The 14,313-nt window shown below is 47.4% G+C and overlaps 1 protein-coding gene across 1 annotated transcript in view; it reads right to left on the reverse strand.

The window, feature by feature from the left end:
- The window catches only part of DSG2 (desmoglein 2), an 83,962-nt gene that overhangs the window by 10,825 nt on the left and 58,824 nt on the right, over positions 1-14,313 (reverse strand). Inside the window, exons 10-11 of the mRNA XM_075353325.1 lie at positions 13,540-13,682; positions 9,884-10,111 (exon numbers count right to left, since the gene is read on the reverse strand). Coding sequence (XP_075209440.1) covers positions 9,884-10,111; positions 13,540-13,682 — 371 coding nt within the window. The remainder of the gene's footprint in view (positions 1-9,883; positions 10,112-13,539; positions 13,683-14,313) is intronic.

Raw genomic sequence — 14,313 nt, forward strand, 5'->3', positions numbered from 1 at the left:
ACTTTAAAAAGTGTAACCCCTCCCCTCTGCCTATACACCCCCCGTGCATCACGGGCCCATCAGTTTTGGTGCCAAAGCAGGAAGGAGGAAAACTTATAAATTGGTCTAAGGTAAATTCAATCCGAAGGATGTTCGGAGAACTGAAACCATGAACCAAAAGAACAATTCAACATGAACAACATGTGTACACAAAAGAACAAACAGCCCAAAGGGAACAGGGGCGGGTGCTGGGTCTCCCAATAGGAGCTAGAAGAAAAGGAATTTACGGTAAGTAAACAAAATTCCCTTCTTCTTTGTCGCTCCATTGGGAGACCCAGACAATTGGGACGTCCAAAAGCAGTCCCTGGGTGGGTAAAATAATACCTCGATAAAAAGAGCCGTAAAACGGCCCCCTCTTACAGGTGGGCAACCGCCGCCTGAAGGACTCGCCTACCTAGGCTGGCATCTGCCGAAGCATAGGCATGCACCTGATAGTGTTTCGTGAAGGTGTGCAGACTCGACCAGGTAGCCTCCACTCAAAAATATTATGTATTGCAAAGTGTGCACAGTACCAACATTCCAAGCTGTACTATTGAAAAAATGAGATTTTTGGCAAAAAATTGCAATTTTTCGAGCCACCCCGCCAACGTCACGGCAAATCTCCTGGGGCAGTCCTAACACTAAAATATTTTTATTTAAAGTGTGCCATGTGGCCTCACATATGCAAAATTAGGACTACACAGCATGTACCTTGTGCTTTTCAGTCACCGTCTCCATGACTGATTCATGGTTGTGGGCGGGACAGGCCCGGGCACATGCTGCTTAGAACAAATAGCCAGTGGACGGGGTTGGATGGCAAGTGTGAACAGCCACCAACCGCCAAAAATCAGGACAGATGGAAAAATAAACATGAGGTGCACTGCAAGATGAGAACCAACTGGGACCCTATATAACAAGAAAAAACAGCATAAAAACAACCTCCACTCAAAAATATTATGTATTGCAAAGTGTGCACAGTACCAACATTCCAAGCTGTACTATTGAAAAAATGAGATTTTTGGCAAAAAATTGCAATTTTTCGAGCCACCCCGCCAACGTCACGGCAAATCTCCTGGGGCAGTCCTAACACTAAAATATTTTTATTTAAAGTGTGCCATGTGGCCTCACATATGCAAAATTAGGACTACACAGCATGTACCTTGTGCTTTTCAGTCACCGTCTCCATGACTGATTCATGGTTGTGGGCGGGACAGGCCCGGGCACATGCTGCTTAGAACAAATAGCCAGTGGACGGGGTTGGATGGCAAGTGTGAACAGCCACCAACCGCCAAAAATCAGGACAGATGGAAAAATAAACATGAGGTGCACTGCAAGATGAGAACCAACTGGGACCCTATATAACAAGAAAAAACAGCATAAAAACAACCTCCACTCAAAAATATTATGTATTGCAAAGTGTGCACAGTACCAACATTCCAAGCTGTACTATTGAAAAAATGAGATTTTTGGCAAAAAATTGCAATTTTTCGAGCCACCCCGCCAACGTCACGGCAAATCTCCTGGGGCAGTCCTAACACTAAAATATTTTTATTTAAAGTGTGCCATGTGGCCTCACATATGCAAAATTAGGACTACACAGCATGTACCTTGTGCTTTTCAGTCACCGTCTCCATGACTGATTCATGGTTGTGGGCGGGACAGGCCCGGGCACATGCTGCTTAGAACAAATAGCCAGTGGACGGGGTTGGATGGCAAGTGTGAACAGCCACCAACCGCCAAAAATCAGGACAGATGGAAAAATAAACATGAGGTGCACTGCAAGATGAGAACCAACTGGGACCCTATATAACAAGAAAAAACAGCATAAAAACAACCTCCACTCAAAAATATTATGTATTGCAAAGTGTGCACAGTACCAACATTCCAAGCTGTACTATTGAAAAAATGAGATTTTTGGCAAAAAATTGCAATTTTTCGAGCCACCCCGCCAACGTCACGGCAAATCTCCTGGGGCAGTCCTAACACTAAAATATTTTTATTTAAAGTGTGCCATGTGGCCTCACATATGCAAAATTAGGACTACACAGCATGTACCTTGTGCTTTTCAGTCACCGTCTCCATGACTGATTCATGGTTGTGGGCGGGACAGGCCCGGGCACATGCTGCTTAGAACAAATCTAAGCAGGGGTGGCGGGGTGGCTCGAAAAATTGCAATTTTTTGCCAAAAATCTCATTTTTTCAATAGTACAGCTTGGAATGTTGGTACTGTGCACACTTTGCAATACATAATATTTTTGAGTGGAGGTTGTTTTTATGCTGTTTTTTCTTGTTATATATCGACCAGGTAGCCGCCTGACACACCTGCTGAGCCGTAGCCTGGTGCCGCAATGCCCAGGACGCACCTACGGCTCTGGTAGAATGGGCTTTCAGCCCTGAAGGAATCGGAAGCCCAGAAGAACGATAGGCTTCAAAAATCGGTTCCTTGATCCACTGAGCCAAGGTTGACTTGGAAGCCTGCGACTCCTTACGCTTGCCAGCGACAAGGACAAAGAGCGCATCAGAGCGGCGCAGGGGCGCCGTGCGAGACACGTAGATCCGGAGTGCTCTCACTAGATCTAACAAATGCAAATCCTTTTCACATTGGTGAACTGGATGAGGGCAAAATGAAGGTAAGGAGATATCCTGATTGAGATGAAAAGAGGACACCACCTTAGGGAGAAAGTCCGGGACCGGACGCAGAACCACCTTATCCTGGTGAAATACCAGGAAAGGGCCTTTGCATGACAGCGCTGCAAGCTCTGACACTCTACGGAGTGAAGTAACCGCCACTAGAAATGCCACCTTCTGCGAAAGACGTGATAGAGAGACATCCCGCAGCGGCTCAAAAGGTGGTTTTTGAAGAGCCCGTAGAACCATGTTGAGATCCCAGGGTTCCAGCGGACGCTTGTAAGGTGGGACTATGTGGCAAACTCCCTGCAGGAACGTGCGGACCTGCGGAAGCCTGGCTAGACGCTTTTGAAAAAACACGGAAAGCGCCGAGACTTGACCTTTGAGAGAGCCGAGAGACAAACCCTTGTCCAATCCCGATTGAAGGAAGGAAAGAAACCTGGGTAAGGCAAACGGCCAGGGGATAAACCCCCTCTCAGAGCACCAGGCTAAGAAGATCCTCCAAGTTATGTGATAGATCTTGGCTGACGTTGGCTTCCTGGCCTGTCTCATAGTGGCAATGACATCTTGAGACAACCCTGAGGACGCTAAGAGCCAGGACTCAATGGCCACACAGTCAGGTTGAGGGCCGCAGAATTCAGATGGAAAAATGGCCCTTGAGATAGCAAGTCTGGTCGGTCTGGGAGCGCCCACGGTTGCCCCACCGTGAGATGCCACAGATCCGGGTACCACGACCGCCTCGGCCAATCTGGAGCGACGAGGATGGCACGGCGGCAGTCGGACCTGATCTTGCGCAACACTCTGGGCAGCATTGCCAGAGGAGGGAATACATAAGGCAGTTGAAACTTCGACCAATCCTGAACTAAGGCGTCTGCCGCCAGAGCTCTGTGGTCCTGAGACCGTGCCATGAATGCCGGGACCTTGTTGTTGTGCCGAGACGCCATGAGATCGACGTCCGGCGTTCCCCAGCGGCAACAGATCTCTTGAAACACGTCCGGGTGGAGAGACCATTCTCCCGCGTCCATGCCCTGGCGACTGAGGAAGTCTGCTTCCCAGTTTTCTACGCCCGGAATGTGAACCGCGGAGATGGTGGAGGCTGTGGCCTCCGCCCACAGCAGAATCCGCCGGACTTCTTGGAAGGCTTGACGACTGCGAGTGCCGCCCTGGTGGTTGATGTACGCAACCGCCGTGGCGTTGTCCGACTGTATGCGGATCTGTCTGCCCTCGAGCCACCGATGGAACGCCTTGAGGGCTAGATACACTGCCCTTATCTCCAGAACATTGATCTGAAGGGAAGACTCTGTCGGAGTCCAGGTTCCCTGAGCCTTGTGGTGGAGAAAAACCGCTCCCCATCCTGACAGGCTCGCGTCCGTCGTGACCACAGCCCAGGATGGGGGCAGAAAGGATTTTCCTTTCGACAGAGAAGTGGGGAGAAGCCACCACTGAAGAGAGGTCTTGGCTTCCAGAGACAGAGAGACGTTCCTGTCTAAGGACGTCGGCCTCTTGTCCCATTTGCGGAGAATGTCCCATTGGAGTGGACGCAGATGAAATTGCGCAAATGGAACTGCCTCCATTGCTGCCACCATCTTCCCCAGGAAGTGCATGAGACGCCTCAAGGGGTGCGACTGTGCCTGAAGAAGGGATTGCACCCCTGTCTGCAGCGACCGCTGTTTGTCCAGCGGCATCTTGACCATCGCTGAGAGAGTATGAAACTCCATTCCGAGGTACGTCAGTGACTGGGTCGGAGACAATTTTGACTTTGGAAAATTGATGATCCACCCGAACCTCTGGAGAGTCTCCAGAGCAACGGTCAGGCTGTGTTGACAAGCCACCCGTGAGGGTGCCTTGACTAGGAGATCGTCTAGGTAAGGGATCACCGAGTGGCCCTGAGAGTGAAGGATCGCTACGACGGATGCCATGACCTTGGTGAAGACCCGTGGGGCTGTCGCCAGGCCGAAAGGCAGTGCCACAAACTGAAGGTGTTCGTCCCCGATGGCGAAACGCAGGAAGCGTTGATGCTCTTGAGCGATCGGCACATGTAGATAGGCATCTTTGATGTCGATTGATGCTAGGAAGTCTCCTTGGGACATCGAAGCGATGAGAGATCGGAGGGATTCCATGCGAAACCTCCTGGTTGAGCAATTTTAGGTCCAAAACGGGACGGAATGAGCCGTCCTTTTTTGGCACCACGAACAGATTGGAGTAAAAACCGCGACCGCGTTCCTGAAGGGGAACGGGGATCACCACTCCTTCTGTTTTCAGAGTGTCCACCGCCTGAAAAAGCGCAACGGTCCGCTCGGGGGGCGGAGATGTTCTGAAAAAACGAGTCGGAGGACGAGAGCTGAACTCTATCCTGCAACCGTGAGACAGAATGTCCCTCACCCATCGGTCTTGGACATGTGGCCACCAGGCGTCGCAAAAGCGGGAGAGCCTGCCACCAACCGAGGATGCGGTTTGGGGCGGCCGAAAGTCATGAGGAGGCCGCCTTGGAGACGGTGCCTCCAGCGGTCTTTGGAGGACGTGACTTAGACCGCCATGCAGAAGAGTTCCTCTGGCTCTTCTGTGGTCTGTTGGACGAGGAGGGTTGGGATCTGGCTGAGGGCCGAAAGGACCGAAACCTCGCTTGAACTTTCCGTTGCTGAGGTCGGTTTGGTTTGGGTTGGGGTAAGGACGAGTCCTTTCCCTTGGATTGCTTAATAATTTCATCCAATCGCTCGCCAAACAGTCGGTCGCCAGAAAAAGGCAAACCGGTCAAGAACTTTTTGGAAGCAGAGTCTGCCTTCCATTCGCGTAGCCACATGGCCCTGCGGACTGCCACAGAATTGGCGGATGCTACCCCTGTATGGCTAGCCGAGTCCAGGACAGCATTCATGGCGTAGGATGCAAATACTGACGCCTGAGAAGTCAAAGATGTTACTTGTGGCGCAGCGGTACGGGTGACCGCATTAATCTCAGACAGACAAGCTGAGATAACCTGGAGTGCCCACACTGCTGCAAAGGCTGGGGCAAAAGATGCGCCTATGGCTTCATAGATGGATTTCAGTAGTAGCTCTATCTGCCTGTCCGTGGCATCCTTGAGCGATGCACCGTCAGCCACTGCTACTACGGATCTAGCCGCCAGTCTAGAGACTGGAGGATCCACCTTGGGACACTGAGCCCAACCCTCAACCACGTCAGCGGGGAAAGGGTAACGTGTGTCATTAAGGCGTTTAGTAAAGCGCTTGTCCGGGAAAGCCCTGTGCTTCTGGACAGCATCTCTAAAGTTAGAGTGATTGAAGAAAGCACTCCGTGTACATTTAGGAAACCTAAACTGGTGTTTCTCCTGTTGTGAAGCCGAATCCTCTGTAGGCGGAGTTGGGAGAGACAGATCTAGCACCTGGTTGATGGACGCTATAAGATCATTTACTATGGCGTCCCCTTCAGGTGTATCCAGATTGAGAGCAACGTCAGGATCAGAGTCCTGAGCTGCGACCTCCGCCTCCTCCTCTAGAGAATCCTCAAGCTGAGACCCCGAACTGCGTGAAGACGTCGGGGAAGATTCTAAGCGAGCCCGCTTAGCTGGTCTGGGACTGCGGTCCGTGCCGGAGTCCTGCACGTAATAACTAGAGGCCACACCAGGAACACGCTTAGTCGCAGACCGAGAGGGGCCTGGGGGTGATCCCGCAGTGCCCGGGGCCTGTGTAAGGGCCGGTCTGGACTGCAAAACCTCTAGAAACTTAGCAGACCATTTATCCATAGACTGAGTCATGGAATGAGAAAGCGACTCAGAGAGTTTGTCAGCTAAAACAGCAAACTCTGTCCCCTAGTGCCTCAGGCTCCGGCTGAGCGAGTGCCACAGGGGCCGAGCATTGCTCACAGTGAGGGTAGGTGGAACCTGCAGGTAACATAGCCGCACAAGAGGTACAGGTAGCAAAATAACCCTGTGCCTTGGCACCCTTGCTCCTTGTGAACGACATGCTGTTGTCTCCCAGGAGCGTGATCACTGAGGTATATAGCCACAAGTGAACAATACAGCTGAACCGGAAAAGTATACAAATATAATGTATCTATATACAGTTCATCACCCTAGGGGGACCAGCACCGGTAACCGGTGTGGCTTACCAACCGCTCCAGCGGTGTGTGGCCACCAGATTCCCTGCCTCGGGTCTCCCAGAGCTGCAGCCAGACGTCCTCCACCGGCAGGATGTGTTAAAACATGGCTGTCGGCGTTCACAGGGAAGGAGGGAGCCGTGGGCGAACTTACAAAAGTGCGGGAATCTGGTGCCCCATAGGGATTAGTGAGGGGGGAGGAGGACAGCTATGTGTGCTCCAGCCCTCACTGTCGGCGTCAGCCCGACCGTCCCGCCCTTGCCCCTGACTGGCAGGCCCGTGGGCGGGCGTTTAATGTACTAGGCCGCAAAAGCCGGGGACTAAAGTAGAAACCGCGGCCGGCAAGCAGGCATGGTCGGCGCGGTAGTCCCGGACAAAAAACCAACACTGCATGCGCTGCAGCGTCTGAGGCCCAGGTGCTCCATGCACCGTCCCAAAGGGGACACAGAGTACCTGTAGTTGCAGGGCCTTGTCCCTGACGATACTCAGTCTCCTGTCCGGCAGATACCACCAGGGGCTGCGGAGGGAGCCCGGTCCCAGTGCCTGGATGACCGGTTAGGATCCCACTTCACCCAGAGCCCCTAAGGGATGGGGAAGGAAAGCGGCATGTGGGCTCCAGCCTCTGTACCCGCAATGGGTACCTCAACCTTAACAACACCGCCGACTCAGTGGGGTGAGAAGGGAGCATGCCGGGGGCCCTGTAAAGGGCCCTCTTTTCTTCCATCCGAAATAGTCAGCAGCTGCTGCTGACTAAAATGTGGAGCATTGTGTGCATGTGTGCCTCCTTCAACACAAAGCTAAAAACTGATGGGCCCGTGATGCACGGGGGGTGTATAGGCAGAGGGGAGGGGTTACACTTTTTAAAGTGTAATACTTTGTGTGGCCTCCGGAGGGAGTAGCTATACACCCAATTGTCTGGGTCTCCCAATGGAGCGACAAAGAAAACATCAATGATATGTCAGACAACTCAAAAAGTAAATTTGATTTGCCATTTTGGAAAACTACCAATTCCTTAAAATCAGCCTGACACAGAACCGAACCAGTGATGGATGTTGGTGGAAAGCAAGACATAAACCTTTTATCTGTTAATATTAAGATAACCGGACAGCGTCTTGTGGTATCCAACCTCTGACTTTTTGGCAAGCCTAGAGGTTCTGATAATAAATCTTACAGCCACTAATCCATAGTGAGCCTTCAGGGATTTTGAGCAAGTGCCATGGATGATTCTCTATTGCAGAAATTGATCGTTGTATCATCTTTGGAACGCTGAGGGCCACTTCTGTGTGTCCACCATTGCTCTACTGAAGTTTTGTGCAACTGTGCAGTGAGGAACAATGGAGTAGTGTCGAAGATTTGTTTTTTTGTTTTTTTTTAAATTAAAATAAGTATATGCCTATGTCCAAGCAGGGTAATCTCTGCACAAATGCTTTGGGGAAGTGTTTACATCAGGTGACATGGTTTTCATGGTGTGGAAGGGGGTAGGTGGTCTACAGCTGCTGATTTATATAGCGTATTTTTCGCTTTTTAGGATGCACCTGATTAGAAGACGCACCTAGGTTTTAGATGAGTTAACTTAAAAAATATATATTTTGCGCAAAATAGTGCATTAAACATTTTAATAAAATTATAAAAACATTATTTTAACAATATAGACTCAACAGCAGCATTATAAGTAACATGAATCGTGTGTGAATAACATGAGGAGAAGCCTGTGTGATGATGGGGGATCTATGGATAATGCATGGTTATGGTGGATCTGTGGATGACGCACTGCTATGGGGGATCTGTGGATGACGCACTTATGGGGGATCTGTGGATGACGCACTTATGGGGGATCTGTGGATGACGCACTTACGGGGATCTGTGGATGACGCACTGTTATGGGGGATCTGTGGATGACGCACTGTTATGGGGGATCTGTGGATGACGCACTGTTATGGGGGATCTGTGGATGACGCACTGTTATGAGGCTCTGGGACTAACAGCCCCCTCATCCTTGGGAATACACCCACGTACTGTATATCATACATGGCTGTAATCTAAAAGATGAAGAGGGTAGTAGCTACATTTACAACACTTTGGCCACTACATTACAGTCCCTCCCTGGAGTGTTTATACTAAAAATGACTACAACCCCCACCATCCTTCAGAATATAACCATTTATACAGTATATTCTGAAGGCTGTTGACGGGGGTTGTGTTCCCCTTCAGTGTGTTTGATCACCTATTAAGGACCCTTCATTCAACTGACAATTTTGTCAGGGTCAGATCACAGATTGGTGGAGGTAGCGCTACAGCAGTTGCCTACACCAATTAGTATCCAGCTCTGCAGAGGAGGAGAAGAATCGCTCTTAAACTCTTAAAACTTAAAATGGTCTCCATCAGGAGAACTAAAACAGAGTGCTGCATCAGTCACAATCGACTATAGAATAATGACTGTGGAAGTGGCGCATGTGCAGATAGAAATCTCAACTCTCTGAGGCGCCAACCTTCGCAACCATTTGCCGGCAGATACATGGCACCCTCCTTGCGTCACTGTGACACCCCAGCTATGGGCCCACAGCCCCACTGATGCAACTGCGACAGGAAGCCAGCGACAGCGGTGGCACAAGCTTTCTGTTACTCCATTCCACCGCTGCAGCACTCCCCTCCACCACCGCAGCACTCCCCTCGGCGACAGTCGTGGCACCAGCCTCCTGTATTTCCGCTACACCGCCACAGCCCTTTCTGGTAAGCTAGATTCAGTTTGTAAGACGCACCCCTATTTTCCCTTCAATTTTGGGGGGAAAAAAAAAGTGTGATTTATAAAGCGAAAAATACGGTATATCTGCCGCTGCCACACAATGTATAGTATAAAAAAAGAAATAAAAAAAAATTAATAAAAAAGGACATGCTATTAAGAAGTGGAATTAACTTTTTGTCTATAGATGGCCCATATAGATAGATAGGATATAGAATTTCAGTGAACCTTTTCAGGGTTAACATGGTACATAAAGACCAGAAATGATTCAGGTATTGGCAACAATAGTGGCTGTGTGAACTAGTAATACATTTGCAATTCCTAAACTTTCCAGAACTATAATATCTTTATATACTTTCATGAAGAAACAAATAAGAATAAAAAAGGTAAAAGAAACCTGCTACTTACCATCGGTTTTTCCAATTGACCACAGCTTTACATTCCCAGGAGGTTCATCTACAATCATAAATTTCAATGGAGCTCCATTGGGAAAGCCATCTGGATCAGCTGCAGTTATGTTGATGAAGGGTGCATTGTTACAAACGGTCTGCGCTGGATTTTGTAGAATAGGGCAGTTGTCATTCACATCTTCTACTTCTATAGCTACGGTTCCAGTGGCAGTTTTTCCTGGAATATCTGAAACAAAAAAAACATTGGGAAACAATGGTGTAAACTTATTGCTTTTGTTTGTAGTAAGAAGGCTCAGCACGCATAATGTAATGCTCAGTATCACATTCATAGACATTTACCGCAACATGACCAATATTAAAAAAAAAACAAAACACAAAACTATCAACTACTGTTTTTTTTATGTCCTTTTATATAGGAATGCATAGCAGATTATGCTGTACAGTAAAAAGAAAAAACCATGCTGATCTTTGCAAACTGAAAGGACGCGATTTTAGGCTCATGTGACCTGACGATACACTTGGCATATGGGGAGAGCTTTACCAAATGCATACCCCTAACATAACGGAAAACGTAAGATAAAATTAAGGCTGCTTTCACACTACGTTTTTTTAACATGCGTTCCGAACGTTTTTTTTTAACGCAAAAACGGATCCAGTGCAAATGCGTTTTTATTTCAATGCATTTGCAATGGACTCGGGTCAACATGCGTTCACCTGCGTTTGCGTGCGTTATAGTGAGGATCCAGCGACTTACAGTTTTTTACCATTTTTCAAAAACGCTACTTGTAGCGTTTTTGAGCTGCGTCCAAATACTGCAAATTGCTGGATCCTGACTATACTGCACACAAACGCATGTGAACGCTGGTATGCTGATAGACAGGATCCTGCTTGCTCTACTGAGCATGCACAGAAACCAGCCTCGCGTGATCATTCCCTCTCTCCCCTCCCTCTCTGCCTCTCTCACCCTCTCCCTCCCCTCTCTCTCTCCCCCGCCTGAGCTGCACACTCTCGTAACCAAGATAAATATCGGTTAACCAAGCAAAGCGCTTCTCTTAGTTACCCGATGTTTACGTGTGCAGGGAGCAGGCAGCCCGGCTCCTAGCAGCTGCGGATGCTTGTAACCAACGTAAATATCGGGTACCCAAGCAAGTTACCCGATGTTTACCTTGGTTACGAGCCTCCGCAGCTGTCAGAAGCCGGCTCCCAGTCTATCACATTCAGTTCCACTGACTCCCGATCACATGACTCCAATGCCCGCCCATAAACTTAAAGTGACAGGATACTGCAAAATAACATGCGTTTGCATGCGTTTTTTTGCTGTAAAAGCAGGATCCGCTTTTACAGCAAAAAAAACGTTCATGACGCATGTTAAAAAAACGTAGTAGCGTCGAATTCAGGCACAACTCCTGCTGAAAGAAAGTTGTTGTATATTTAAGGTATGGGTTTTTTTTGTTGTTTTTTTGGCATCTATGCACTCCTTGCATTGAATTCCACAAAAGTGTGCAAAAAGATCCAAGATGGCAAATTTTTTTATTTCACTTTTTCTTTTTTGAACTAGAATTAAATATTTGTATTAACACAAAAGCGGTCCTTATATATATGGACACTCCCATTTTACAGTAATATCAACAATTGAAAAAACTTTGTAAAATCATAAAATTGCATCCATATTGTAGTGGAGAGCCGCCAGTCTCTTACCCCGACGTACGTTTCGCTACCCGCTTCAACGGGGGGCATGAAGCGGGTAGCGAAACGTACGTCGGGGTAAGAGACTGGCGGCTCTCCACTACAATATGCCCAGGTAACTTTTTGCTCTTGAATGGTTGATTTGGTGCCCATACTTTGTCAGTTTGGCGTCTGCTAAAACATGATACTTTCTCCCGTTCGGGAGTTGTTTGCAGGTGCCAGCTGATTGATCTATTTGCTGAGTATGTTCTGTATCGGTCCCGCTTACAAGTTGGACCTTAGCGCCATCTATGGATGCAATTGGGTAATGAATCCACCATTCATTTGCAACTGGGTTATATGGCACGATATTCAGACCTTCACTTAAACGCAGTGACTTTAATATATATTTTTTATGCAGTGATAAACTGACCTTAAAATTGCCAGATTATTTATGGGCCTCCTACTAGTTATTCCATGTTTGGAAATTAGTTTAGGTATAAAATCCAATATACTGACATTACATGGGAATTTATTACAACTTGCATTTTTGTACAGCATTAGTCACTTTGCATAGTGGATTGGGTATATGTGCAATATTATTACGCTGCTAGTCTGTTCTGTTGCTGTATACATCTTTTTATGCTTGTGTGATTGTATATATTGAATAAAGATTATATTGTATACTTAGGACTGTTTGCTCCTTTTTGAAAAAATGATTTTACAAAGTTTTTTCAATTGTTGATATTAATTAAATATTTGTGTTGTATCTGCAGTCATAAAGCAGCTCAGAGAAAGTGAAATTTAGTGCAGTTCACTGAAGATTTTTCATAATTTGTGTGCTCCAATCTGATAAATTCTGAGCAGCTTATTCATTATATAATGCTGAAAAGGTCATGTTGTCCAACGCTGAGCCGGCGAGTCCACAGTGCTAGGTTTATGTGCGCACATGCCGGTCGTCACCTTCGCCTGACTACACCACACATGTCATGGTGAGGGAGGGGAGAGGCATGGAACTGCCCACGCACACCAGACGTGTCATGGTGAGGGAGGGGAGAGGAACCGCCCCTGCCAGACCAAACATGTCATAGTGAGGGAGGGGAGAGGTGAAGAACCGCCCATGCTCACCAGACGTGTCCTGCTGAGGGAGGGAGGAATCACCCCCGCCAGACCAGTTATTGTGAGGCAGGGGAGAGGCAAGGAGGCGTCACCAAGGCAAAAGGCAGAATGTCATGTCCATCTGCCCACACCAGACGCATTATGGTGAGGGAGGCGAGGAACAGGACACACCACTGTGGCAACCACAGAAGGAGAGGATGGATGGAGGAGCGCACACTGCCAAAAGGACAAACAAAGGGATAAAACGCCACGCACTAATGCCCATAATGAGTGCTAAATATAAAAGGCATGTTCTCTATGACGCTAAATAAATAATATAAATTCTTAATAATGCTGAACATATCCTTCTTTCCAAAGCCGGGATCGAACAGTTTGGCCGACACATGGGCCGTGCTATGTTCATGTTGTAGTTGAAGTCTTCAATAAATGGCACCCGAGTCAGCACATGCACATACCACCAACTCCGGTGCCATTTTATTGTAGATACTGTCTCTTTGAATATCACCAGTTTGTTTGTTTCAGATATTCACAGATGGCGCAGAAGATTGCGGTATGAGAATGCGCTCACTCCGGCGCCATTTTAGTGAAGAATTCAATTATAAATGTGAACATAGGACTGCACATGGGCTGACCATAGGGATGATGGTGGCAGCTGTGATGCAAAATTTAAATAAAGGGGAGGAAAGCACTCAAAGGAGGAATAGTTAAAGAGGACCCAACCCACAAAGTCCCATCCTGCTGCTAAATGATCGCTACCCAGACGTAGAACGGGTTCAATAGCTAGTAAATGTATAATCTTACTAAGACTATGACGAATGAGTCCATTCCACTGTGTATTGAAGGAAAAAAGCAGTGTGGACAAACACTTACCTTCACTAATGGCCAAGATTTTTGCTAAATAAGTGCCATTGACAACATACACGGACTCCCGATCGGGTACTTTTATAAGTTTAATTTCAGATGTAGTTGGATCAATCATAAACCAATTATCTGGATCATATTCTTTTGCATACCTGTTACAAAACAATATAGAAATGGAAATAAATCACATTTATGAAAGACATTGTGCATAATGTACAGACTTCATGAGCTGGGGGTGTGAGTGATACTTCTCTAAATCTCAACTCCTGCTAATGACTAGTGCTTATAGCACGTGGCAAAAACAGGATTATCTTATTGACACCTTAAAGGAGTTTTCCATGGCTGGGATATTGAAGACCTATTCAGAGGATAAACCATCTATATTAGATTGGTGGGGGATTGACAACAAGCACAGCCACCCATCAGTTGGTGACAACTGTTACTGGAACATTGCAGCTCTGTACATTGTATAGAGGCCATGCCTGTGTACTCCAGCTCGGCTATTATTCACGTCAACAAGAGCAAAGCTGCAGTATCTGGTAATTGCCACAGGAAAATGTACGGAGCTGTGCTGTACATATGCACAGTTCACAAAAGGAAAGATTATCAATATCACAGTCCTGGAAAATCCCTTCAACTATGGCACAAAACAACAATTCCACTACAATGTTATATCAAGTGTATGAAAATTCATATGCCAAGGCTATAAGACTGACTGGTCATCCTTGTGGACATATTGTGGCTCTGTTTCGTATTAAGATATTTATAAGGCTTTCATAGGAG

The sequence above is a fragment of the Anomaloglossus baeobatrachus genome, chromosome 6 (genome assembly GCF_048569485.1).
Source record: "Anomaloglossus baeobatrachus isolate aAnoBae1 chromosome 6, aAnoBae1.hap1, whole genome shotgun sequence".
NCBI classification, from domain to species: domain Eukaryota; kingdom Metazoa; phylum Chordata; class Amphibia; order Anura; family Aromobatidae; genus Anomaloglossus; species Anomaloglossus baeobatrachus.